The sequence below is a fragment of the Dermacentor andersoni genome, chromosome 1 (genome assembly GCF_023375885.2).
Source record: "Dermacentor andersoni chromosome 1, qqDerAnde1_hic_scaffold, whole genome shotgun sequence".
Classification (NCBI taxonomy): domain Eukaryota; kingdom Metazoa; phylum Arthropoda; class Arachnida; order Ixodida; family Ixodidae; genus Dermacentor; species Dermacentor andersoni.
This window is the reverse complement of record NC_092814.1, coordinates 244,871,111-244,898,823: the sequence shown is the minus strand read 5'-3', so window position 1 is coordinate 244,898,823 and position 27,713 is coordinate 244,871,111. Positions and strand designations below refer to the sequence as shown.

General features: G+C 46.9%; 1 protein-coding gene across 1 annotated transcript in view; it reads right to left on the bottom strand.

Moving 5' to 3' along the window:
- Positions 1-371: 371 nt before the first annotated feature.
- The window catches only part of LOC126548004 (soluble guanylate cyclase 88E-like), a 215,781-nt gene continuing 188,439 nt past the window's right edge, over positions 372-27,713 (bottom strand). The window contains exons 10-12 of the mRNA XM_050196075.3: positions 9,606-9,715; positions 4,265-4,354; positions 372-1,818 (exon numbers count right to left, since the gene is read on the bottom strand). Coding sequence (XP_050052032.1) covers positions 1,681-1,818; positions 4,265-4,354; positions 9,606-9,715 — 338 coding nt within the window. The 3' untranslated portion in view covers positions 372-1,680. The remainder of the gene's footprint in view (positions 1,819-4,264; positions 4,355-9,605; positions 9,716-27,713) is intronic.

Below are 27,713 nucleotides of genomic sequence, written 5' to 3'. Positions count from 1 at the left end.
AGTAGGATGTGCAGGCAAATGAAATGCAGCCGTGTAACTTCTGCTGGCTTTTGTTCCGAAGAAGACCCGAAACTACTGCGAATCATGGGGCATAGCGACAATGATGTTATTGCCGCTTTGCGGATTGCGCCCAGAAATTGAGGGATAGAAGTACGGCTGGGGGGCAGCCATCCGCTGAGCTTCTATCTCAAAAAGCCCCAGCACCTTCAATAATTGGTCCAGTGTAATTTAATGTTTAGCCTTTAAGGTGTGTGGAAACATACTCAGTTAATCCATAAGGATGAGGCAAAAACCTTAACAAGCTTGTTGTACCCTCCTCTGAAGTATAGTTCCCGTGAGCACGCAGCTATAGAGGAACACGCTTCACGACACGAAATTTGTTTGGTACGCCGCCCACACTGAGTATTTGTTCATTGCACAGCCACGAAATGATGCTGTGGTGTTTACTTCACATCCAAGATATGCAAGCTGAGCTTCACTACATCCAAGTTGATACGTGACGGCAACGCCTTCCGTCTCCTTCCGTTATTTTTTTTTCTCTTTTCTTTAAAGCAATGGCGCTGCACGGGCGAGACTCTAAGGATATTTCGTATATAATTTAAATAAACCTTTACCTTTGGTCTTCACATCATGAATTTTATTTATCAACTGAGTGAACAAGACACAGTCAAGTGACAATGCACATAGTAACCACGCTATACATTAAAAGACGGCGAGTTCGCTCGTCGGTCTCCCTCAGCTCGAAGACGCAGTTGTTTCCGTCTTAATACCTTATGCTTGGCCAACAAAGCTAAGTTTGAATGCGAAAGAAGGATCCAGGACGATCACGCACCCACGGGAACGTCTACAGACGGTGTTTAAGTGTTTCTTCGTGCAGACGTTGCTACAGCCCCATCTTTCTCGACGGCTCATGGAATGAGGAGCTGGCTTTATTAAAGTCAGTGAGCAGTTCCATGTTCAGAGGAGAGCGAAAAATATTTTGTGATTCGCCGTCTCTTTTTTTTTTTCCTCCCGTATATCCCGTTAAGCAACTACGTAATACAGAAAACACCAGCCAATCACCAACCTATGTGACGGTGAGTGCTGACTAAGAGAAATTAGCTCTAGCATCTCTAAGCAGCATGCTGCTTGTGAGACACAGCATTGATAAGCCCAGCCCTGAGAATGTCACACGATAGTGCCTCCATTTCTGTGAAACCCCGCGACACATGAAAACACGAACCACACCTTCGCCTCCCCTGAGCTGCCGAACGAATGCACAAAAACTGCTAGAAAAAAAGAACAGTAATTTAACATACTCACTAAAAATGTTCGACATTTAATCCATTCAGATACAAAGAGCCGGGCTAGGAAGTAGTCCTAAAGCAACAAGACTCGCAAGTATGGCTTTTCGCAACGGCCAAAGCTTGGTCATGACAGCAAGATTTACGAAACGAGATCAGTGCTTGGGCACAAGAACTGCTACCTCCAGCTCGATGTTAAATTGACACGTGAACTTCACATTCATCGACGTCACACTCATTTGCTGTCCTTTATTCAATCTGCTTGACCACCCTGGCCTGAAAATGACGCGACCCTTCACTCGGATGCCCCGTGTGTGGGGTATGCTGTCCTAGAATGCTCGCAGAAGGCTTCGGATGGCCTGTACAGAGTCGATCAGAATTGGTCTCCGACGGGTCGTCACTTGGATGCTCGCTTGGTCCTGGCTCGTGTGAGCGGTCCCATTTCGCCCAGCGAGATGCGTCGGCGGCCACCGCCGGCGGCGCTGGACAGCACATCGCCTTCCAGGAGCCAGTGAGTGCGCATCTTTCCCTTGCCCTGCATTCGAACCATGACGACATGTGCGATACACCAGTGCCATTGGGCTCTGTGCATCATCTTTCTTATTAAGTGTTGTGTGAAGAAGTAGAACTATTGCGACACAGACCATGAAAATCCGGAACGCTTTGCTTGACGACATTCCGTCGTCAACGAATAATGGATGTTTATAAATACGCTTGGTTGGTCTCTCCAGTGTGATGAACTACCAAACCGTGCGTCTGTAAATAGAGCTTGACAAAACGACGAACTGTGTCTAAAAACAGAAGTAAAAAAATTAAGTTACAGAGTATAATTAGCTTCCAGCTATATAGCAGTAGCACCGGCAAAGACTACGCCTTTCAAGCCAGATTAGTGCCAAGAACTTACCTCAATTCTGTCGCCAGTAAAAAAAACTTATGCTCAAGCACATGCGTGAGCTGATAACAAGCAGCATTGACTGATCAAGATGTTTAGAAAAAACGAAGGAAGAATTAATCTAAACGGTACGCTATCCTCTCCTGCCTAGGCCGGAGGTGACTCTTGCTTGAACTTCTAATACGTCTGCAGCTACAGCAAATGCGCTTTCTATAGCTGGTAACAGTACACAACAGCAAGCGCGTCCATTGTGCTGCGTGGAGCTACGGACTGAGCAGCTAAACCCTGAACATTGTTCACTCAAACGCGTTTCTCGCTGCGGCACAATAGCTGTTGCACTAAGTAACCTTGGCGTTCAGAAGAAACCAGTAGAGACTAGCTATATGTGATTGAGTTATGCGAGGTGGAGTGAATGAGATTGATATCGAAACAAATAAGCATGAGCCGTTTGCTTACAGCAACAATTCGAAATTTTAATTCACTGCTCAAAGAAGCGTTTTAATATCCCTGCCTGTTGCTCCTAACGCACACGTAATTCCTAAAACATCTAATCTTAATAGGGCGGATAAGTTTTGAACGACGCACCGTTGAGCGCTACTAAGCGGGATTAATAGAACTCTGGACAGTTTCCGAAACGTGTCTACTTACGCCACACACTTCTAGCTTAGGATATTTGATCTAGAAGACACTTCCGTAAATTTCATTGCACGATGTGTAATAATTCTTTCAATACATTTTGCTCGGGGTCTATAGCGGACATTCTCCATTCTGTCACAAGGCTGGGCAGTATCGAAGAAATCTATATTTTATACAGTATATATCTATCTTAGCATTTTAAGATACTCTTCCTATATAAAAGTGTCCGTCGACGTGGAATGGATGACGCGCAGCCTGTAGCGCTTAGTGTCCAGTTCCTTGTTTTACCGGGTGCTGTTATGCCACCAGATAAACTGTGACGGGATTCGGATTCTACCGCGCTTGATAGGTGGCGCTCGGACGGGGCACTTACCGGCACCTTTTCGAGGATATTTCCGCCTGCATCAAGAAACAATTCACCTCCTCCTCCTCGTCATGTCGGTATCGCGATGCATTAAGTATGACGTGTGTCAGTATCTGTATTTTCGGTACATTTAATGAACTATCGTGTATCATAATATACAAGATACACCTATTGCAGAATCCACGGAGCAACGCAGAGTTACTTAATGCTCTAGCCTACCCGGTATGCTGTTTCTCTATCTTCGACTTTAAGTTTAACACCTTTTCGTCTGCCGCTACATGTCCACACTGCTAACAAAATAAATGCTGGTTATCCCTGTAGAATCTTGCGAAATAGCGATATATTACTTGGTCAGAACACAAAAAAATATTCGTTCGTCCACGATAGCGAAATTAGAAAGCAACGAGTGCCCAGCCATAGTCACACAAAAGTGTACTTACGCCAGAACTGTTCGTGAAATCAGATGCCAGTCAATCGCGTCGACGAACATATTACTAGCAAAAGTAGTAGTCATCCAATAGCAAACATCACTTACGAACAGAAGTCTTTGTTAATTCAGCCAGAGGTCTATTAGGAGGAGTTGAGGAAATGACAAGCCAACTATTGTAAATTTGCACCTGCTCCAGGAAAGAACTAATGTATCGAACTAAGTGACGATACAAAAGGCGAACTTCGTATCGGATACAATTACTCCGTCAGTGTCTTCTATCGGTATCTCGAACGGCTTATCGTCTCAGCATATTTGTATCATAGTAAAATTTCAAAGTATACTTGCCTAGCCCTGATGTCTAGCAGCAATAACAGCTTCGCCTTTAAATCCGAACACGCCGTTTCTTTGCTTGAAGAGCGAACAAAACGATCAGGCTGAATCCACAAAGATTTTCGTCAATAAGTGCCCTTTGCGATTGGCTGGCCGGCTCGGCTAATAATATATCTAGCATCAGGATTGATTGTATTTTTCTCTTGCGATCAATTCTAGCGCAAGAGCGTTTTGTGAGTAAGGGTCGGGGAGCTTTGATTATTGGACAATGGGAAAGAAGCGCATGCATACAATTGGTATGAAACGAGAAAAAAATAAAGACCACCTACCTTGACTTCAATCTTCCCACGAATTTCAGTAACGAAGCCTTTCTTCCGAATGAGTTTCTGGCAGCTGTCACTGATGTGAATCCTTCCGTTCTTTAGGCAGCGTGGTACCGTTGAAAAAAAGAAATAAGAAACCGAGAGCATATACAAAAAATGGTAAGGGAAGTAGACATGCTAAATATGTGGGACGAACTAAGTTTATCTTACGCATCCAAGCGGTGAACTGGTCTGGTTGTCACATTGTAAAACTGATAAAATACCAGCGGAAACACACGAGAGAGCAGATGAAGATGAACCTAACCTAATGCAGCTAATCCGGTCGTCTTCTTTATCTGGTCTCTCGTGTGTTTCCGTTGGTTTTTATCAGTTTTATAAGTTTACCTTCTACACGCTCATCATACGCGTCCTATTTGTGTTTTCTGCACCATTATATTTCGAGCCTGACGAGATGAAATAAACCAGTAAACCTGAATTAAATGGGCACGAAAGCAATTGACGATAATGAAACAGACAATCTAAGGCGAGGCGCAGGTCGTCACTTTCGCTTTCCCGCGAATCACACGCGCATCGAAGCACACCTTCTTACCATTCCCGAGCGCAGCGTTAATTGTGTAGGGGGCAGACAAAATCAGCTGTGCTCTGCGAAGATTGCCCCTAATTTGGGAAAGTAACATAATTTCACGCGAAGCCATGAGCAGTGGAAATTGTCCACAGCGGCGTCTCCACAACGCCAGTGGTTCGGTATTGTGCTGTCAACATCCATTTCAAAGGAATCTAATTTAAACTTACCCAGTTTATATATAACAACAGCCTCGCTCGGCCTTCCTTCCTTTGACTTGTTTGATTCCCGAGCAAGGAAGTTTAAATATGCGTGGAAATAACTCCAGGAAAATCATATCCCCACTGTCATCGCACGGAAGCACGGCAATCCAGACACGTGCTCGGACTATATTTAGTCGAGCAGTAAGCTCGCCTTGAACACAGAACGCATCTGTAGTTACGGCCGAGACGCTGCGCACGACAACGGAAACAGGAACACCATCCCGCCTCCCCATGTAGAAGAGTGACACGACGTTCGGGCGTGACTGCGTGCGAACTGAATAATTGATTGGTGCAACAGGTGGCTGTACACGGAACGACAACGGCCTGCTTCATAGTGAGCGGGTCAGTTAGTCCATATGCAAGGCGTGCGTATACTGGCCGCCAGAATGACAAGCTCCAGCGTATACTCGTCGCATGCGTTGTAATTGCGATTCCACCTATAGTAACACAGCTGAAGGAGCAACGCTGAGTACGTTTCGTATGACGTCACCTTTAGGGCACAGGGAATCTAAAAAACAAAAAAAAAAACTGGAATATGACAGCTTTGCAGGCGTACAGTTTACCCGTTTGCGCAGCTGTGATGCGACGTCTCGCACCTTCGACGCTCAAATGTCACCCATAATAGGAGGCAAGGCGGCCTTCAAGACGGCTTCGCATAAGATTAAGCTGACCCTGGATCGCGGCTGTGTTGGGTCAGGGCTTCTGAATACAGTCGCCGCCGAACAAAAGACTACATTTACCGGATCCCTCTGAATGTTTGCCGCGTAAATTCGACGTGTTTGTTATATCGCGCTTCACGAAGTGTTAATACAATCTGAGGCAGGCTGAAGCGAGGCCATTCAGCAGAAGAGCGGGCAGACGCCACGTTTGCGTTGACTGAGGCGCGCGAACGCCCATAATATGCACCTGACCTTCGGCATCTCAAGTGTTCCGCGGCCAGCAGGCACTAACGACAACCGTGACGCGTGAACGGTCGCACCGCAAAGCAACGCGACATCTCGATTCACCGCTGGCTTGTGAAACTCGGTTTTTTAAACGAGGGAAGCAAACAGGGCGAAAATGCCGACCATGAATATAATCTTGCGCTACGTCAGTCGTATAAAGCTCTTGTTTGAGCCTGCGACAGAAATGCTAGTGAGGATACCGTAGAAGCAGCTTAATTTTGGAACGGTATGATGTAACAACTCCTTCTCGCTCAATTTTATTCCTTACGTATCATCCACCCCTCGCGATTGGCTCATTCTGGTGACAGTGTCACTCAGACCACTGAGATGGCGCGATGAGAATGGGAATTAGAATAGAATCGTTATATCCTTCCTGCCCAGGGTGATTTCTCTGCTGCAAAACACTCCTTTGCGCTCATTGTGTCCACCACACTCAACATACGCACATGCGAAACGTTACCATTAAAGACGCTAACGGTTATCGACAGTGTATATGATTACGGTAAGAGCAAAGGTGGGTGTAGCTCCGTATCTATCTATCTATCTATCTATCTATCTATCTATCTATCTATCTATCTATCTATCTATCTATCTATCTATCTATCTATCTATCTATCTATCTATCTATCTATCTATCTATCTATCTATCTATCTATCTATCTATCTATCTATCTATCTATCTATCTATTCTGACAGTGCTAATGGGGTGGCGGGGGGAGGGGCATTTCTTACTATTGCAGTAGAGCAGCAAGTTTGGCTAGTTGGTGGATATTCACCTTGTAAAAAGGGGGTATTGGGCAAAAGAAGTCGCAGTTTCTCCCGAAAGGCGGAGCATCGGGCGATAGCAAATTAGTGGACAGCTATACGAAGTAAGAATAGTAGATTTACAGGCCGTATAAACTTGCAAACAGAATTAACACGGCAAGCTGGGCGAGTTGGTGATTGAACATGTTCCTATGGGTGGGCAGCGCAACCCGGACGAACGACAAGAGGGAGTACACAAAACGGTTGCGCTGCACAGCCATAGGAACATGTTGTAAACAGAGGCATGCTAACTAAATTAACAAACATCCGGCACATTCTCGCACGCTTTCACTCGCACACACAGCATAGGGCGCGCGGCGACGATTGTATCGCCCTTGGGCTTTGTACGGAACCTCACAGCGACGCAGAAGGCGACGGCAGAAATGCGCCTGCAGTGTCCATATAATTGCTATCGCGGTAAAACACACGGACAAGAGAAGTGGACAGGACTTCTACTTCGGTTGTACGTGTGTTTTTAGCGCAGTACTCCCTTTTTACAAGATGAACATTTATCACTATGACGGGAAAGCAGGGATCGGCGGGGGAGCGAGCAGTTCGGAACCTCCCGATTTGATAGCCTCGCTCTGATTAGCGAACGCACACTTTGCTAATGTACTGCAAATACATCCCTGAATAGCGCTGTCGGTTTGGCGTTACAATTCAAGTGAAGCTTCAAGCTGCAGCACCTATAGCAGCACCTTAAGTGTTCGCTTCTTAAGGTGATGCTATAGGGCTTGAAAATCTGCACGTACGTAAGGTGGCAACTTATTCTGAGTAGGGATGTTGTGAAATGATTAAATATATCGGTGACTTCATCGTGCAGTCTGGTATCAAGAGAAGTGACGTGGGGGGAGGGGTGCGCATTGTGGTTGTTGCACGTATTACCACGTAATGCACCGGTCAGTGCCAGCATGCTTGCGTTGGTAGTCGGAAAATCTCCGTCCTTGCTTCTACATCTCGTAAATATTTGTCGTCCGTTTACAAGGGCAGAAAACTTGCATATTAACGTATATACTCGTGCAAGAGCCGCACTTTTTTTCTCGCAATCCTGACGAGCTGCGTTTCTTTCACGGAGATGGGCCATTGTGGTCTAATGTTTCTGTCCGTGTGTAATATTCTTGGTTTCCTTGCGCAAGAAGAGCCAACGCTGCGATTTTTATAACGCCTATAACACGTTCACGCAAGAACGCCACACAGTTGGTGCCCATCTAAATGTATAGCCCTCACTGCTGTCACTGTCACCGCTGCTAAGATTCGGTTCGGCAGCGCACTCATGAATACAGTCGTCCTCAGTGACCAGCATGCATGCATTAGGCGTAACTGTGACGTCACAGCGTTTCACAACGATGTCCGAGAACCACGCACGCCGCACGCTCAGAATTAAAGAGCATGCACACAAGCTACGACGTTTTCTTCAGCCTTCGAATTTTTGATGTAAATATTTTTTTTTTTTAATGTTAGGCTGCCAAGTTGGGGTGCGACCTTTAGGTGAGTGCGGCCCTTAGTCGAATATATGTGGTACTCCGGGTGCAACCGGGTGTATCTCTCCAATGTTGCCGCTTTAGACTAGCCTTGAATCATCGCAATTAGCAACTGCCTTATGGCCAATCATTGACGAGCATGCATTAAAGTTAATCGATTGTGTCTATTTTCCTCGTTTTTCTCGCCGTATAGAGAAGCAGCTGGACAGATGGTGTCTTTCGTAAGTATAATCGAGCATGAGGGATCATAGCGTCGCAGTCCGGTGTGCACTATCGGAAAACAAACAACGTCTTTGCATCGCATGACGATGTCGTTGGCATTAGCCTATGTGTAGGCCACCTGTCGGAATACTTCAACTATAATGTATAAAGTCTGAAGACAACTGATGTATTCTGTGACTGTAAGGCTCTACTACACACACACACACACACACACACACACACACACACACACACACACACACAAACACACACACACACACACACACACACACACACACACACACATATATATATATATATATATATATATATATATATATATAGGGTGTTTTGTTTTGGCTGCACCAAGCTTTTTAAAGATTGCTTATGGTAGATAGCACAATTCTCACCCTTCATCTAAATTACTCGATGAGGCAGCCATTGGTTCGACGAAAAATAAAAGTGTTCAATACGTTAATTACAGCATTTACGCTAATCGCCTTTCTAATTAATTACTTTACACCAGATATTTCAATCATGTCATGAGAAGCCAACAAACAAAGGCACCAAGGAAAACACAGGGGAAATTACTTGTACTTATTAATCGTATTAAAGAAATGATAAATTTATGGCAATGAAAGTGGATGAAACAGAAAATCTAACACTCCCAAGGTTAGTCCTAGTGGTAATACATAAATACCCAAGAAAGTAGACGGAGAAACTGCGCCGCCGTAGCTAAATTGGTTAGAGCATCGCACGCGCAATGCGAAGACGTGGGTTCGTTCTCCACCTGCGGCAAGTTGTTTTTTCGTCCACTTTCATTGCCATTAATTTATCGTTTCTTCAATGCAATTAGTAAGTACAAGTAATTTGTACTTAAACAGGCGGGTCCAGCGGCATGCCGGCATGCCGGCACGCCAGCAGTGTGACGGCGCGTCTAGCGCGCGCTGCTCGAATCGGTGATTAACGTCGCCAAGTAAACAGCCCAATTGTCGACCCAGTTGTTCGTCTTCTCATTTCTTCACTAGAATACTTGCAACAGGCAGCGTTCGGCCACGTGACCGGTCGGCCAGGCAGTGCGCACGCGCTCACCTCTCCGTGTGTCTGCATCCGCGCCGCCGTGTTGACGGTGTCTCCGAACAGGCAGTAGCGCAGCGTCTTCAGGCCAACCACACCGGCTGCCACGGGTCCCGAGTGCACACCTACGCATTGTCACAATAGCAGCACTCACAAGCCCACTCCTGAAGTTGCTATTTCTTAAATATCGCAAGTATTTGAGTCATTTCTCACAACCTTCTGATGTCGCGGAAAGCTTTGTTCCGTCACGTTCCCCCTCTGCACACTCCACCCCGAGGGTGAAAAGGGGGACCTCTAGGTCGATCGAATAGGACAGAAATTGGAAGGAAAAGAAAAAAAAGTGAGATAGACCCGGGTTTAAATGCACAATTTGGCCTTCAGTCTAAGCAATCAGGCCTAAAACAACGAGAACATGCAGAGACAAACGCGATGTCACTGGCTCGACCTTTCTCTTTCTTGCATCCCGGCCACAGGCAGCACCATTTCGATGGAGGCGAAATGCGAAAACACCCATGTACTTAGATTTAGGTGCACGTTAAAGAAACCAGGGTGGTCCAAATTTGTACCCCACTACGGCGTGCCTCAAAGTCAGATCGTGGTTTTCGCACGTAAAACTCCATAATTTAATTTAATTTAATTTTTTTCTTCCTCTCTTTCGCTTCTTTCTTTTTAAGGGTCATGACGGGCATTAAAGCAAGCGATCATTTAATTTTAAAACTGTGGACAGCAAAATTCAACCTTGGACTGGTTTACGCGTGATTGGAACAAAGCGAGGTTGTCCCGCATGGACAAAGATGCTCCGAAATTATTATGAAATAACTTTATTTATACGAGAAAAAAAAAAACTAAACGCAAAAATCCTGTTTGTCTTTTCTCTACCTACCTTTAGGTCTTTAGGGCTCCATAAGGTCACTAAGTTTCGATGGTACGTTATTGGTACTCCAACTACACCACTGCACTCTGAGCGGGCATTCCTCGAGGTAGCATTGCCGAATACAGCCCTTCCGTTTTTGGATTCGGATGATTGCTTTGCGTCGGAAAGAAGACAGCGCAAAATAGCGATTGTTCTAAAGACAGCTGAAAGGAAGCGCGCGGGTCGCTAGCGCTATTATGATTTATGCCGCCGAAACTGCCCAAGAACATCACCAATGAGATGAATCTAGTGTCTACCGTTTCTTCATTGTCGTCAGCCGCAGTCCTGCTGTCAGAAGCTTTGTTGCAGACACAGGAAAAAAAAAGAACAAAGCGATAATGAACGTGATAGACAGATCATCATTTCCGTAAGAACTTCAAGGTGATTTAGGGGATACACGTCTGCACAGACCGTTTCGCGCTTTCTTATTGGACAACAGGGGCCAAACGCTATTGCTAAATATTCTTCATACTGCACAAACCAGAGAGCTGGGAAATTATGCAAGTACTTCTACATTGCTGCTGATCTCTATGGGCGGGCGGACAGCCTGCTAAGGCTCGCAGTTGAGTCTCCCATCCGGCTTCAACGTCACGCACCTGCAAACATCGTTGGAAAGCTCGGAGAGCGCCCAAGCCGGCAGCACTAATCGTGGCCGACTTATCTTAACTGAAGCCGGCCCGCTTCGATCGCGGCAAATGGCGCGCGCTCGGCCCGGCCTGCGTGGCTCCTCGAGCGGGAGAATTTCATTTGTCAGCATCGGGGGCGGCGAGGCACTGTCAGCGTAGCTGCGCACTACGCTCGCTCCCAGACGCACGGAATGCACGACCGCAGGAGGAAGAAAAAGCGCTGACGCCCCGGAGAAACACACGCCAACGACAGCGGCCGGCGGGAGGGCTGACGTGGCGCGTGACCGGCGCCGACGTCTGGCATCACGGCGCCCCGCCGGGCAGCGCCGCCGCGACCATCGTCGAGGTGCCGCTGCGGTTACTTGGCCGCCCTTGACGAGACCGCTTTTAGGTCGACAAGCAGGAACGCGCTGCCTCTGGATGGTGCGCGCACTGCGACGGTGGCACCAGCTGGGAGCCTATAAGTGGAGTCATGCTTGCCCCTCGTGCCGTGGAAATCACGGCTCGGAATCGCCGTTTCTCGTACACGCGCTGGCTACAAGCAGACTGCGTGGGCTCGAAGAGCGGGTGTGCGTAGTGGCGACGGACGTGATTTCGTCGCGGCCTGAGATTCCGCTCTGTGAACTCGCGTATCAATAGTACTGCAAAGAGAGGTCAGCGAAAAAAAAAAAAGGACGAAAAGGAGCCATTCGTTAACGTCCATATAGGAGCAAAATCAATAGGGCGGCCTCAGAGGTCTCTCCGTGCATGTCGGAGCATCGCTTGGCTGACAGCTCACCAACTGCGCTGTCAAGTTAACTGGGCAACTCTATTGTCTTAGCATGCAGATAAGACAGGTGGAGTAGAAGGAAGCAATGCAACGTCCAGAATCATTCGCGTTTCCCACGGACGTAAAACTGCCCGGGGTACCTGGGGCCGAATTCACAACGCTTTTCATTCGTAAATGCTCTTTGTGATTGGCTGGCGACCTTTAATATGTCCAGCATGAGGATGGGCTAGCATTTGCTCTCACGAAAAATTGAAGCGTGAGAGGTGTATTGAATACAGACCCCGGCTCTTACATAGTTCAAACAGCTCGCTAGAAGACGACTGCATATTGTGTGGTTGCGAAATAAAGAGCCTCCCCGAATGGGAATTATCCATGGTATGCGTAGTGTTATATTCACTTTCGGCTTGCTTCTGCTGCTATTGCGGTTGTTTTGTACGCGTGTTGTGGGGAGAGTAACGTTTGCTATGTGCATGAAATTAAAGACAACGTATATACAGGGCGTCCCAGATAACTTTAGCCAGAGTTTAAAAATATGCCGATGCACTCGAAGAAGACGCGACCAAATGCACGTTGCTGACTATTGTATGTAGTAAGTCAGACTATTCTTTGTATTTTGCTTAATTTCATAATTAGTCAAGATTAATAAACCAGCTTCTGAAGGAACAAAGTTCGGCGAAAAATTCCAATGAGAAAGTTGTAGTCTTGTAGTCTCGCGTAGTCTTGTACTTTACATTCCATAACTTGCCGCGGTTGCTTAGTGGCTATGGTATTGGGCTGCTAAGCACAAGGTAGTGCGATCGAATCCCAACCACGGCGGCGGCAATATGATGGGGGTTAGATGCGAAAACACCCGTGTATTTAGATTTAGGTGCAGGTTGAAGAACCCCAGGTGGGGTCCAAATTTCCGGAATCCTCCACTACGGCGTGCCTCATAATCAGATCGTAGTTTTCACACGTAAAACACCATAATTTAACTTTTTTCACATTCCATACACGTAGTCTTCTCTTTCCCTCCTGTCATAGCCACCTTTTCTGGACACGTACCAACTAGCGCCCCAAGCGGCCCCGGCACGAAGCTAGCGCGTTTTCATTGGAACAAGCGCACTTTTCGCGAATAATAAAAGCTGCAGGTCGATTATTGAAAAAGGCAGGTGACAGACATGTTCAGGAAGACAATCCACACGAGCCAAATACAGTGATAACGCTGTGGCAAGCAAGAATTCTGGAAGCCAATGGAAGCCTATGGAAACGACGAAAATTTGTACTCGATTTTCGAGACATAAACAGTATAGCTGTGATAAAACTACGGCGTCTATCGCAAAAGTAACTGCAGCGTATGCAGTCCGGAGACTCAGCTTTCGATTGATGCCGATCTTGACTCTCTACACATAGCATGACACTGTTCCCAAAAGCGATTTCTGACAGTGTCGTGCAAGTTCACGAGGTATCTATAAAAACCTGAGCGTATCACTTGGGCGAACATCCGAAGCCGTGGTCGAGTCGTTTCATCGCTAGCACCTATCGTTCCGCGTCATGCTGGCAGCGGTTCGATGCCGTGATAACAGCTTTTTTTTTTAACGCCGCGTGGGACTGAGTTCGACAGTCTTCCACCAGATGTACGAAACACAAATCTCACGATTTTGTTTCAGTTTTGGTTTCTTTAGGAGGGCTCTTCAAATACTATATTTTCGATTTTTACTTCCTAAAACATAGGAATGGGTCGCTTATTTGTTAAGTCATTGCTTTTATGATCATATTTTATTCCTTGGACAACATAACAACAAGCATGCGCATGTCTTTGTGTTAAAAAAAAAATGCTATCGTGCCTCGTAGCATGGACAAACTCAGGAATTCTGGACATTGCACCTTGATCATTCTATGTGTGATTCACATGCGTAACTGAATGGGCGAAATTTTAAACACTTTTATTATAATAGCCGAGTATCAACAAGTTTCAAGTGTCTGCGCCAAGAGAGTAGTCTTTTGTAACAACATATGCATTTACGACACTTAGTCGGAACACTGGGGGTGCGTTAAAGCAGCGTTTTGGTCGGGGATGGGCGGTCATGTCACGCAACAGGAGCAAATGATTTTGTACCCTATGGGCAGGGGACACATTGACTTGAAGAAGCGCCAAATTTAAGCCGTAAAGCAATTTGTTACAGCTGGAGTTCGAACGGTGACTGCAGAACGAGTGCCATTCAGTCTGTTTGCACGCGTGTGTTTCTGCGAGGCAGCAGGGAAGGAGAGGGAGTGTATATGCGTGTACACGCGTTGAGCGTGCGTGCGTGTGTACTTGTATTTGCGTGTGCGCGCGTGTTTGTGACTCCGTATTTGAATCTGCGTGCGCACGAGTGCGTGTATGCGCGTGCGAGCATACGCGCGTTTGTGTGTGCATGCAGTTCCGCGTGCCTGCGTGCGTACATTTTTGTGCGTGTGTGCACCCGTGGACGCGTATAAATGTGAGTGCGGGCAAATATGTGTCGTATCTCTCTCTCTCTCTCTCTCTGTGTGTGTGTGTGTGTGTGTGTGTGTGTGTGTGTGTGTGTGTGTGTGCGTGCGCGTGTGCGTGTGTGTGCGCGCGTGTGTGTGCGTGTGTGTGTGCGTGCGTTGTTAAGAATGGCCGTACGGGGTGGCAACGTGGCAGCTTTCAGCCCGCTGCACGTGTTCCAAGCCCACCAGACGGGGCGCCCTTCGGAGAACTGCGAAGGGCCGGCCGCCACGTGGCGCGCGATCAACTCAGGAAATTGGTACTTGGCCGAGCCATCCGGGACAAAGCAGAGTTCTACGAAGCCCTCTGACGTCGGCACTGAAAGCTGGGTGGTACCGAGAACTGTCCGGCCTTTTCACCTGTGTGTGTGTGCAACACGAACATTGCCGTCCACTGGGACTCCGTCCACGGGGACCTCGAAGAGTTACGTCGAACGATGACGTCGAACTATGACGTCAAGCGGAGAGCTTGTAAGCAGCGTTTGCCGGCTGCTAGAGCGTGCTCGTGTCGTGCTCGTTGTCGGGAGCGGAGTGCTCTGTCATGCTCGAAATGTAGTAGTGAGCTGTGTGCTCGTAAACTGTATGCTGTATGTTAGTTTTGCGGGCTCCATGTGGGAGTCGCGCTAGACTGCCAATGTATCCTGCTTAAACTGTTAATATGTAAATAAATCCTGTTCACCGAGTTCCTCTCTACGACCTTCAACTCCTTCAAATGGTGGCAGCGGCGAGTTAGTCCGACGACTCCTACATCTGGTCGACAGCGGTAGGATCGTCCGACGAATCTAACAGCGCGCGCGCGCGCGCGCGCGCGCGCGCGCGCGTGTGTGTGTGTGTGTGTGTGTGTGTGTGTGTGTGTGTGTGTGTGTGTGTGTGTGTGTGTGTGTGTGTGTGTGTGTGTGTGTGTGTGTGTGTGTGTGTGTGTGTGTGTGTGTGTGTGTGTGTGTGTGTGTGTGTGTGTGTGTGTGTGTGTGTGTGTGTGTGTGTGTGTGTGTGTGTGTGTGTGTGTGTGTGTGTGTGTGTGTGTGTGTGTGTGTGTGTGTGTGTGTGTGTGTGTGTGTGTGTGTGTGTGTGTGTGTGTGTGTGTGTGTGTGTGTGTGTGTGTGTGTGTGTGTGTGTGTGTGTGTGTGTGTGTGTGTGTGTGTGTGTGTGTGTGTGTGTGTGTGTGTGTGTGTGTGTGTGTGTGTGTGTGTGTGTGTGTGTGTGTGTGTGTGTGTGTGTGTGTGTGTGTGTGTGTGTGTGTGTGTGTGTGTGTGTGTGTGTGTGTGTGTGTGTGTGTGTGTGTGTGTGTGTGTGTGTGTGTGTGTGTGTGTGTGTGTGTGTGTGTGTGTGTGTGTGTGTGTGTGTGTGTGTGTGTGTGTGTGTGTGTGTGTGTGTGTGTGTGTGTGTGTGTGTGTGTGTGTGTGTGTGTGTGTGTGTGTGTGTGTGTGTGTGTGTGTGTGTGTGTGTGTGTGTGTGTGTGTGTGTGTGTGTGTGTGTGTGTGTGTGTGTGTGTGTGTGTGTGTGTGTGTGTGTGTGTGTGTGTGTGTGTGTGTGTGTGTGTGTGTGTGTGTGTGTGTGTGTGTGTGTGTGTGTGTGTGTGTGTGTGTGTGTGTGTGTGTGTGTGTGTGTGTGTGTGTGTGTGTGTGTGTGTGTGTGTGTGTGTGTGTGTGTGTGTGTGTGTGTGTGTGTGTGTGTGTGTGTGTGTGTGTGTGTGTGTGTGTGTGTGTGTGTGTGTGTGTGTGTGTGTGTGTGTGTGTGTGTGTGTGTGTGTGTGTGTGTGTGTGTGTGTGTGTGTGTGTGTGTGTGTGTGTGTGTGTGTGTGTGTGTGTGTGTGTGTGTGTGTGTGTGTGTGTGTGTGTGTGTGTGTGTGTGTGTGTGTGTGTGTGTGTGTGTGTGTGTGTGTGTGTGTGTGTGTGTGTGTGTGTGTGTGTGTGTGTGTGTGTGTGTGTGTGTGTGTGTGTGTGTGTGTGTGTGTGTGTGTGTGTGTGTGTGTGTGTGTGTGTGTGTGTGTGTGTGTGTGTGTGTGTGTGTGTGTGTGTGTGTGTGTGTGTGTGTGCGCGTGCGTGCGCGCGCGCGTGTGCGCGTGTGCGTGTGTGTGTGTGTGTGTGTGTGAGCACTTCCCCGCTTACGCCTACTTGAGCACTTCCCCGCTTACGCCTACTCTCCGAGTTGAAAGGGATAGAGAGTTTATTTAAACTCGTATTTAAATCTACGAGACAAGAAAGAATGACTCTGCATTTATAGCACTATCTCTTTCTGAAACCAAAATCAAGGCAAAAAAATAAAGAAAGACGCCGGAGCCGTCAATATCGTCGCCCCAGATTTTGTCACGATGGCACCGTCACCATCGGCGCGGCTCCGTGAGCGGCTGCCGGCAGATCACTGTCTTCAAGCCAGCGACGCGCTAAACCTGCACCATAATTGCGTCATGCTTCGCTTCTACGACCAAGCAAGCTTTCGGCGGCACACGTTGGCTGGTATATTGATATTAAAACAGTGAACTACTTGCCTTCGAATAAACAGCGTTAACAGGAAGCTTTAGCTCGGGCGCTCCTATCTAAAACCATGTAAAAGGAGAATTCGTTTTGCTGGGCCACCACTGCACCAGATTTGGCGAGGTTTGGTGCATTTAAAAGAAAGATTTAAAATATAGTGACTGTTTGTTTCAATTTTCGATTTCGGTCGGCGATTTTTTTTTATTAAAAAGTGGCAAAAATCGGAAATCTTCAGAAAACGAAACAATCAAGTTTACAACGCTGTAACTCAGCAAAGAAAAAATGATGTAACAAACACGTAATTGCATATAATAGTACATTTAAAGCGGACAAAATTGATACGTTATCCATGAATCTCAAGAAATTTAGTAATATCTAAATACAGCTTTTGCGGAACCCTTGTACACAACGTAAGAAATTTACGCAAGATATCAAATGACATCAAATTTGTCCGCTTTCAATGATCTAGTGGATGCCGTTTGCAGAACCGCGATATCTGTTTTTGATGCAGAGCTATTAATTTGTAAAGTACGTGTTTTTATTTTTTTCAAACTTACGAATTTTTGAAAATCTTTTCCACAAAATTTAGGCCCTAAATTGAAATTCCGCTTGGAACAGTCACTAGAATTTAACTTTCTCTCTCAAATGCAACAAATTTCATTAAAATCGGCCAGGAGTTATCTCAGAAAAGCGTTTTTGCGTTTTGCATGTATTTGAATAGGCCGCGTCGGAGCTGGGCCCTAGCTAAAGCTTCCTCTTAATAAAAATCGAAAGCGGACTGGCCACCAGGAACACGCTTACGAAGCCATATTATTGACATCACAAAAGGCTACATGCGGTCAGGTTGACTTGACAGACTTTCTTTTACTGCTTCAATTACGCTTTCCGAGACTATTTAATTGGAAAATATTTGTTCGCATAGCTCTTACAGAAGCATGTTTAATCACAATGTCTTCACTAGGCTAGATAATCTCGAGCACGGGCTCCAAACTGCTAATATTCCTTAGCCATTTAAGATCAATACTTGTAAATATAATTAACGTAGCTTCATTAATTACGCACACAACGTCTCAACTTATCCGTACTAGAGGTTACCAATATGAACACTCGGATTATAAAATGATCTCACCAAGACTTATATTGGTTAGTATATTTATTAGGTGCAGTTAAAACAGCCGGCATATTGATAGTGCAGTAGGCTTCCTATGAAGCAAGTGTGAAAGCATGGTGTCAGGATTGGGGCTCAATCCCATCGCTCGAGATCCGTTGCCAAGATTGGAGTCCGGCATGAATTCGAAGGTAGTTGGCCCATGCCGTCGTCCAACTTACACACGCTGAGGACGTTGATGAAGGGAAGAACTGCTTCTCATCGAGAACGAGGAAAATGGGTTTATCTACAGAATTTAAATCAGTCTAACATGACTGCTTAAGAAAAAGAGTGTCAGTCCAACATGACTGCTCAAGAGAAAGTGTGTCAGTCCAACCTGACTGCACGAGAGAAGTGTCAAGCATCCGCACAACAGCCGTTTTTAAACACTCGGTCCACCGGCGATACATGGCGGCAAAGCTTCGTTTCGTCATCACAAAACTAGCCGCCTCCCGCGAAACAAGGTGACGCGAGCGTTCGTTTACTCACTGTCAACTTGCCGCCACCCCGAAGAACAGTTTACGCACACAAAGGCACACACATTCCGAGGTCTGGAGCCGACGTCAGAGGGGAGTCGTTCCGGGTACCTCGGAGACATTCTGGGTAGCTCGTTGTCCCGCTGCGGCTTGCTCACGCGTAGCAAAATCAGGTTCGCGCTGGGGACCTCGGGCACAATAGTTCGTCCGTCGAACCCGTTTCGTTACAACGGCGATGGGGCTGGTGGATGGAGGCAGTTTTCAGCACAAAGCCCGCTTCTTCGAACGCAGCCTAGCTGCAGCGACGGAGAGTGGGGGATGCGCGTCTTGTCCCCCAGTCGTAATTGGGTGGCAATTTTTCCTTGCAGCTCGCCATTCTTAATAGCCCCTCCATGGCCCGAAAAATCTCGACTGTCTAGCGCTGACAACCGCTAGGCAGGAAGAGAACGGCAGGTGGTCAGGGGGGGATTGATGTCTTGGCTCGCAGCGACCACTTGTGTATTGATGTCACCGCCCCAAAACATCCAACAAGGACAGGCAACTGCAAAATGAACCCCACAACACGGCTCTGCGCCGAGATCACGAGCATTGGCTCTCACTTTAGACTCGCTAGGCATCAAAAAAAAAAAAAAAAAAAAAACAGAAGTGCAGAAACAAAAAATGCTGCATTTCGCTATGCCAATTTCTGAAGCAAATTCCTGCTGACAAATTCAGCAATCATGGAGGGAATCCTGCTAAATGAGAGGGGATCTTCTTTGCTTAATAAAATTAGCACTAGTAACCCTAAAATTTAGGCGGGACCATCGAACGCAGAATTCAAATTAGCCTGCTCAAACCATCCGCATTGCTATGCAACTTTCCCTTCTTATATCTAACGGAGAAGTTGTACTCTTGGAGAGTGAGGCTCCATCGGAGCAAGCGACCATTTTTGTGTGACATTTGATTGAGCCACGTCAGAGGACAGTGGCCGGTCTCGAAGATGAACTTCGCTCCGTACAAGTAACACGACAACTTCTGGGCGGCCCAAACTAAACAAGCACATTCCTTCTCTGAAGCGCTGTAGGCTTCCTCTCTTACATTTAGTTTACGGCTGGCATAGAGGATAGGATGCTCCTCGTTATCGTCGCCGACCTGACTAAGTACCACGCCCATACCTCTGTCGCTTGCGTCGCATTGAACTATGAATTCCTTTGTGTAGTCTGGCGCGCGAAGCACAGGGAGAGAAACCAATAGCGTTTTCAAACTTTGGAAAGCGTTCTCTTTGTCCTTATCCCAGTGTACGTTACTCGGTGCTCCCTTTCGGAGGGCGTCTGTTAATGGACTTGCCATTTGCGAGTAATTCGGAATGTACCGTTGATAGTACCCCACAAGTCCCAAAAATGAACGAAGGTCCGTTTTCGTGCGCGGCTGAGAAAATCCTCCAATCGTAGCTATTTTCAGCTCCGCCGGCCGTCTCATGCCCTGACCGACATTATGGCCCAGATAAGTAACCTGCGAACAACCAAACCTACACTTTTCCGCTTTCATCGTCAAGCTGGCTTCCCTCAACCGTGAGAACACCTGTTTGAGGTGCGATACGTGTTGTTCCCAGCTGTCCGAAAAAAATTGCCACATCATCAAGATAGGGCAAGGCGAACTCCTGCAAGTCTTTTAGGACAATATTCATTAACTTAGAGAAGCTAAACGGCGCCTTCTTCAGCCCGAAGCTGAGTGCGAGAGGGCGAAAAGTGCCTACAGGCGAGATGAATGCGGCATAACGGCTGGCACTTTCTGAAAGGGGAACTTGCCAGTACCCCCGCACGAGATCTATAGTTGAAATGTATTTAGCAGCGCTAACTCTTTCAATTCGTTCCTCAATGTTGGGTATCGGGTACAGCTGATCCCTAGTGATGGCATTTAACTTCCTGTAGTCAACACACGGACGAGGGTCCTTGTTAGGGGTTTCTACCAGTATTAGCGGTGACGTGTAGTCACTCTCAGCGGGCTCAATAACTCCCAACTCTAGCATGCGCTGTATCTCTGCCTCCATAATCTCTCTCTGTCTTGGAGACACCCTGTAAGGCTTTGATCTTACTGGTTCGGTTGATGTCAGCTCAATTTCATGCGTTATCAGTTCGGTTCTACCCGGCCGATCGCTGAATCTGTCGAGATATTCCGCTAACACCTCTTTTAGCTCATCTAGCTGCTCGGGGCTTAGAGCGTGCGAGCTTACCGAGTGCTCGACTACTTCTTCTAGACCGATTTCAGAGTGGGAGGTCGCCCTATACTCCTTAAACTTGGTACTAATGCCATCCGGCTCTTTGATGGTATAGTTAACGACTCCGCTCCGCTCTATATACGGCTTCATCAAATTACAGTGATATATCCTCACTTCCTTCCTGCGACCGGGCATTCTCAAAGCATAGTTAGTATCTGAAAGTTTGTGCAACACTTTAACGGGCCCGTCCCAGTGAACTTCAAGCTTGTTCTTTCTTGAAGGTTTGAGGATTATTACCTGGTCTCCGGCGTTAAACGTACGAAGCCTCGCATTCTTTTCGTAATAGAATTTGGCGTTCTTTTGAGCTACTCCCACATTTTTTTCGACTAGTTCTTGGGTTGCGCTTAGCCGTTCCAGTAAATTTAGCACATATTCAACCACTGTTGGACTCTCCCCTCTTTCCTCCCACATCTCTCTTAACATTCTCAGTGGAGAACGGAGTGTCCTCCCTTACACTAGTTCTGCTGGGGAGAACCCTGTCGCTTCATGTGGAACCGTTCGCAAAGTAAACAAAGTTGCCGGCAGACAGTTCTCTCAGTCCTCCTTATGCTCGTAACAGAGCGCACGCAAAACTCGCTTAAGCACCGAAGGCCACCTCTCTACACTGTTTGACTGAAGGTGATAGACAGAACTGTGTATTAACTTTACCCCGCACTTTTGCAAGAATGTGGAAGTCAGTGCGCTCGTGAATACTGACCCTTGATCTGCCTGAATTTCGGCTGGAAACCCAACTCGTGCAAACACTGTTAAAAGCGCGTCTACTACTTCGGTGGAACTGAGCTCTTTCAAAGGGATTGCTTCTGGAAACTTGGTAGCCGGACACAGCATGGTAAACAAGTACCTGTAGCCCGATTTTGTTTTTGGAAGAGGCCCTACCGTGTCTATTACAAGTCGTCTGAAAGGCTCTGTTATTAAGAGGAAGCTTTAGCTCGGGCCCAACTCCGACGCGGCCTATTCAAATACATGTAAAACGCAAAAACGTTTTTATGAAATAACCCCTGGACAGATTTTGATGAAATTTGTTGTATTTGAAAGAGAAAATTAAATTCTAGTGACTGTTGGAAGCCGAATTTCGATTTAGGGCTTGAATTTTCTTAAAACGATTTTCAAATATTTGACCGTTCGAAAAAAATAGAAGCACGAAGTTTACAAATTCATAGCTCTGCATCAAGAACTGATATCGCGGTTCTCTAAACGGCATCCATTAGATCATTCAAAGCGGACAAATTCAATACGTCATTTTACATCTTACGTGAATTTGTTACGTTGGTTACAATGGTTATGCAAAAGTTGTATTTTCGTATGATTAAATTTTTTTATATTCATGTGTAACATATCAATTTTGTCCGCTTTAGATGTACTATTAGATGCAATTCACAGAATTGTATTATCATTTTTAGTGGTTGAGTTACAGAGTTGTAAACTTGATAGTTTCATTTTTTGAAAATTTTCGATATTTGCCAATTTTTAATAAAAAATTGACGACCTAACTCAAAAATTCCAAACCAACAGTCACTAGATTTTAGGTTTGTCGTTTAAATGCAACAAACCTCGTCAAATTTGGTGCAGTGGTTGCCGAGAAAAACGAATTCTCCTCTTACATGTATTTAGATAGGAGCACCCGAGCTAAAGCTTCCTCTTAAGGGCACTACCTTCAGTGGAGCTTTCCATGTCTCTCCTGGTTTAACAGAACGCTGGCAGGCGTCGCATGATCTTACAAAGTTTTCTACGTCTTTGAAACAGCCAGGCCAGTAGTATTCCATAAGCAATCTTTCCTTTGATTTGTTTATGCCTAGGTGGCCGGACCACCCATTTCCATGACAGAGACTCAAAAGGTCCTCCCTATACTTAGTAGGTACGACTAACTGATCTAAAATCCTACCCTTTCGATCTCTGTAGTGCCGATACAACAAACCTCCTCTCTCATGTATCGTCACGTTGCGCCTAGCAATGCCTTCTTTAGCTGTGTCATGTAATTTAGCTAAGCTCTCATCATTCTATTGCTCAGCTGCAAGTGACTCTTTATCCACACGTAAGAGCTGATCAAAGTTCTTTGAGGCCGGTGATAATAACGACCCTGTCTCGCTTGTGAGTGCGTCAGCTTGCTCTTCCTGCAGGCTAGAACTTTGACACTCAAGTGCTACGCTCTCATTGAGCTGGTCAGCTGGCAGGCTCTCCTCAACTGTTCTTTTGTCCCTCGGGCCTAGCTCGGATTCGGGTATTGAAGTTATCCCCTTTTCTGCTTCCGCTGGAGGAGCTTGTGCATTTTCCACCGAAAGCGCCGCGATCTTACGAGCTTGGCCTCGGGTCAATGCTTGTACTATGCCCTCTCCCAGTTTGAGCCCTTTTTCATACAGTAACTGATTCGAACGATTCGAAAAGATGTAAGGATACTGCAGTGACAAAAATTTGGAAACTGCAGCCTCAGTCTCTAGCTCCCCGAATGCTCCATTGATTTTGACTTTGGCCATGGGCAGACACACGCTGTGTTCTTCTACAACCTGTTTTATCCATGCTACTTCTCCGGTGAAGTCATCTACCGTCACGTAAGACGGATGGACAATGTCCATCGTGGCGGCACTGTCTCTTAGCACTCGGCATGGTTTTCCATTAACTTGCAGGTCGTGAAGATATGGACTTAAAAGTTCCATATTCTCATCTTTTTCCTCCACGTAGGAGAAAACTACGCTAGACTTCTCGCAGTTTACAGCTATATGTCCCAGTTTGTGGCATTTGTAACAGCGCATTGGTCTAAAAGATTCGAATTTTCTTTTCTGTTCTTTTTGTGCGGTTTCTCCGTTAAGTTTCTCCTCGCTCTTTTCTGCTGGCTTTTCCGCCATGTCTACAGGCTCCGATCGTCTAGTCTGCGCACCCTTTTTGAACGGAAATGGTTTCCGCGGTCCATTTCGACCATCCCAGTTTCCCTCCTCGGCGTTCAACTTTCTACGGGTTGCGTACTCTTCGGCTAATTCAGCCGCCCTTTCCACAGTGTTTACATTACCTCTGTCTTGCACCCAGTTTCACAGCTTGGGGGATGGTTTTGTAAAACTGTTCTAGACACATGCATTCAATGATCATGTCTCTGCTGTCGTACGCTTCCGCGCTTTTAAGCCACTCGACTAGGTTGGCCTTTAAGCTATATGCAAACTCCGGATATCCCTCGCTATCTTTCTTGCCTGTGCTCCTAAACCTTTGCCGAAAAGCTTCGGCTGAAAGGCGGTATTTCTTAAGGAGACTAGCCTTAACTTTTGCATAATCATATGCATCCTGTGCACTCATTCTGGCGATTACTTCCGCCGCCTCACACGGCAACATAGACAGCAACCGCTGTGGCCATGTACCCGGGCCGAAGTTCATCTTCTCGCAAGTCCTTTCAAAATTGCTTAGGAACAAGCCTATGTCGGTCCCGACCTCAAATGGCTTTAATAGCCTGTCCATGCGGTACGATTCTGCCTCACTTGATCGTCCCAGAGCGCCTTCACTTCCTTGAGACAACTCCAAACGTTTGCTTTCAAGTTCAAGTTGCATTTTTGTTAACTCGCGATCTTTATCGCGTTCCTCTTTCTCCCTGTTCCGTTCTTCTCTTTCCCGTTCTTCTCTTTCTCTTTCCCGTTTCTCTCTCTTTCTGAGAAGTTCCAATCCCATTTCAATATCTTCCTCACTGGCCTGATTGGAAATTAGCTCCAATAATTCCGATTTTAGCATTTCCTTGCGCACATCTAGGCCAAGTTCCTCACCCACAATCAACAATTCGTCTCTCAGCAGTGTCCTTAACTCCATGATTGCTGCTTTACTGCCTTGATTCTGCTCTCTAAATCTAGCTAGGAAAACACAACCTAGCTAACAAACAACAATCTAGCTTCCCTACAGTTCTAAACAGAACAACCACAAAATGAAGCCTAGAGAGTCAAAGCAAGAATCAAGCACTCACCGCAGATACAGCACCATGTCACAAAGTCCATCTCACCGCTGTCAGCCAGTTGTCAGGATTGGGGCTCAATCCCATCGCTCGAGATCCGTTGCCAAGATTGGAGTCCGGCATGAATTCGAAGGTAGCTGGCCCATGCCGTCGTCCAACTTAAACACGTTGAGGACGTTGATGAAGGGAAGAACTGCTTCGCATCGAGAACGAGGAAAATGGGTTTATTTACAGAATTTAAATCAGTCTAACATGACTGCTTAAGAAAAAGAGTGTCAGTCCAACATGACTGCTCAAGAGAAAGTGTGTCAGTCCAACCTGACTGCACGAGAGAAGTGTCGAGCATCCGCACAACAGCCGTTTTTAAACACTCGGTCCGCCGGCGATACATGGCGGCAAAGGTTCGTTTCGTCATCGCAAAACTAGCCGCCTCCCGCGAAACAAGGTGACGCGAGCGTTCGTTTACTCATTGTCAACTTGCCGCCGCCCCGAAGAACAGTTTACGCAGAGAAAGGCACACACATTCCGAGGTCTGGAGCCAACGTCAGAGGGGAGTCGTTCCGGGTACCTCGGAGACATTCTGGGTAGCTCGTTGTCCCGCTGCGGCTTGCTCACGCGTAGCAAAATCAGGTTCGCGCTGGGGACCTCGGGCACAATAGTTCTTCCGTCGAACCCGTTTCGTCACAACGGCGATGGGGCTGGTGGATGGAGGCGGTTTACAGCACAAAGCCCGCTTCTTCGAACGCAGCCTAGCTGCAGCGACGGAGAGTGGGGGATGCGCGTCTTGTCCCCCAGTCGTAATTGGGTGGCAATTTTTCCTTGCAGCTCGCCATTCTTAACAATGGACAGGTTTTCTTGGCACAAATCAAGTTCATGAGGTTAAAAGCGCGTGCCCAGCCGTGCACATCTGCCTCTGCAATGGATTCTTCTACATTATACAAGAAGCACCTCAGCGCTACGGTACATCACAGAAGGTGTGCGAGACGATTGTGTGCGCTCCCGATTACATTTCTGAGCGTTGCTGGCATCAGGCTCGATTTCCTGGTGTCAGTAAGAATAAAAAGTCGGGGCACGCTCAAGCTTTGCATTTAAGAGTGGAACGCGATAGCATTCAAAGATCCCCGATTGCTTTTCACGCTTCCCGGCAACTGCAGCTGATGTAACTGTAATGTTTACCGGGAAACGCTGGCGGCGAACGCTATACACGAAGGCAAGCGTTCTGGCAGATACACGGTCTCTTTCGTGGGCCGATTCCGGAGGCTATACACATCCGCGCCAACAGAATTACATCATTTTCAAGTTTTTAACGTTGTTTCGCACTTTTAACATTTCAGTTTTAGAAGAAAAGAAAGAAGGAAAATGAGAAGCAGAAGGCAGGGAGGTTAACCAGAATAATATCCGGTTAGCTACCCTACATCGGGGGAATCGCAAAGGGGAAACAAAGATGACACGGCGAGAGAGGAGGGGAGGAAAGAACAAAATTAGCGATGAGTTCACTGATGCTTGTGGTCTGATAGTTGTTGCACTAATAATCACAGACATTCACACAAGCCCATCGCCCTCAAGAAGCACAAAAGTGCCTTCACCACTTTATGGGACCGACGACCGATATTCCAGCAGCACCTGCACGGAAAGCGGCCGATTGTCCAGTTTTTGGAGAGCGTTAGCAAGTTCTTGTCTGTCTGGGGCATATCGTGGACAGTGGCACAGCAGTTGCTCGATATTTTCTTCGCATGCTGCACTGTCAGTCATTCCAATTAATGTAGAGTATGCCTTTGTGAAGGCAACTCCTAACCAAAAGCGACAGAGAAGCGTAGCTTCACGTCGAGGAAGTCCAACTGGAGGTCGGAGTTGCAGTGAGTGGTTTAATCGAGTCTGTCGTGTAAGCCTTAAGTTTGGCGACTTCCACTCGGTCAGTAGGTGAGAGACCGCGTGCCAGGTGTGGAAGCTGCCTTGCGGCGTCTGTCCTCGAAAGCGGAATTGGAACGCTGTACTCTTCTTGAAGTGATGTGCGAGCAGCGTTATCGGCGGAATCATTGCCACTGATTCCACAATGGCCAGGTACCCGTTGAAAGACAACCTCGTGACCTTTTTGTTGGACGTGATGGGGAAGTTTCACGATTTCGTATGTCAGCTGTTCATGACAACCGCGTCGGAGAACTGACTGCGCGCACTGTAAGCCAGTTTTGAGTCAGAGAATACAACCCATTTTCTCAGTTTCGGAAGATTTAACATAAAAGGTATGCGCTGTCGATCTAGCAAGGCTTGGCATATACATATGCCGAAATATGTACGAAAATGTTTGCTCACTGACAACGCCGCCGACGCCGACACGAGATTTTCTGAGACACGGGGCCCTTAACGCTTTCGCAATAGAACAGGTGCCTGGGGAAAGCATTGGATATTGTAGTGTTAGTCAGACAGAAAGACAACACACTATGCTTCTGTGTAGATTACAGAAAGTTGAACCGTGTCACGAATATATTCTTCAGTACTGTGCAAATGATGGAGCAGCGCGGACATGATGGACACGCGCGGACAGCGTGGACAAAAGTATTAATGTATTAGGATGGGTGTTTGCGGCTTATATTTAGGCTGTCTAATGTTAAGACCTAAAAAAAGTAAATACTGTATTTTGTGACAGTTATTGCTGACATATGTAAAGTCACGTGAAATATGTGCTCCGACACAGTGCCCATGATGGAACTGGCCCCTGGACTACAGGGCTACATTGACACGCGAAGTACTGGTTTAATAACTACCAGTAATCTGAAAGTGTTAAGCTCTGGAACTTTCGGTATGTCTGCGCCGCTGTGCAGTCTTGTGGGCCCCTCTTACCCCGGGCATTGTATTTCAACTAATATTCGAAGCAACAGTACATTATTATTATTTTTTTACCAGTGAGCTTCCTTTAGCGTCTCACCACTGTTCCAAGGTTATCGTTTAGCTCAAGACGCGCCTGCATGTATTTCAAGTATCCATAATGTCGTCACGAGTTCAATAGCGAGAGTTATGTAATCAGATTGCGCGCGTGAAGCGAATACTGGCGTAT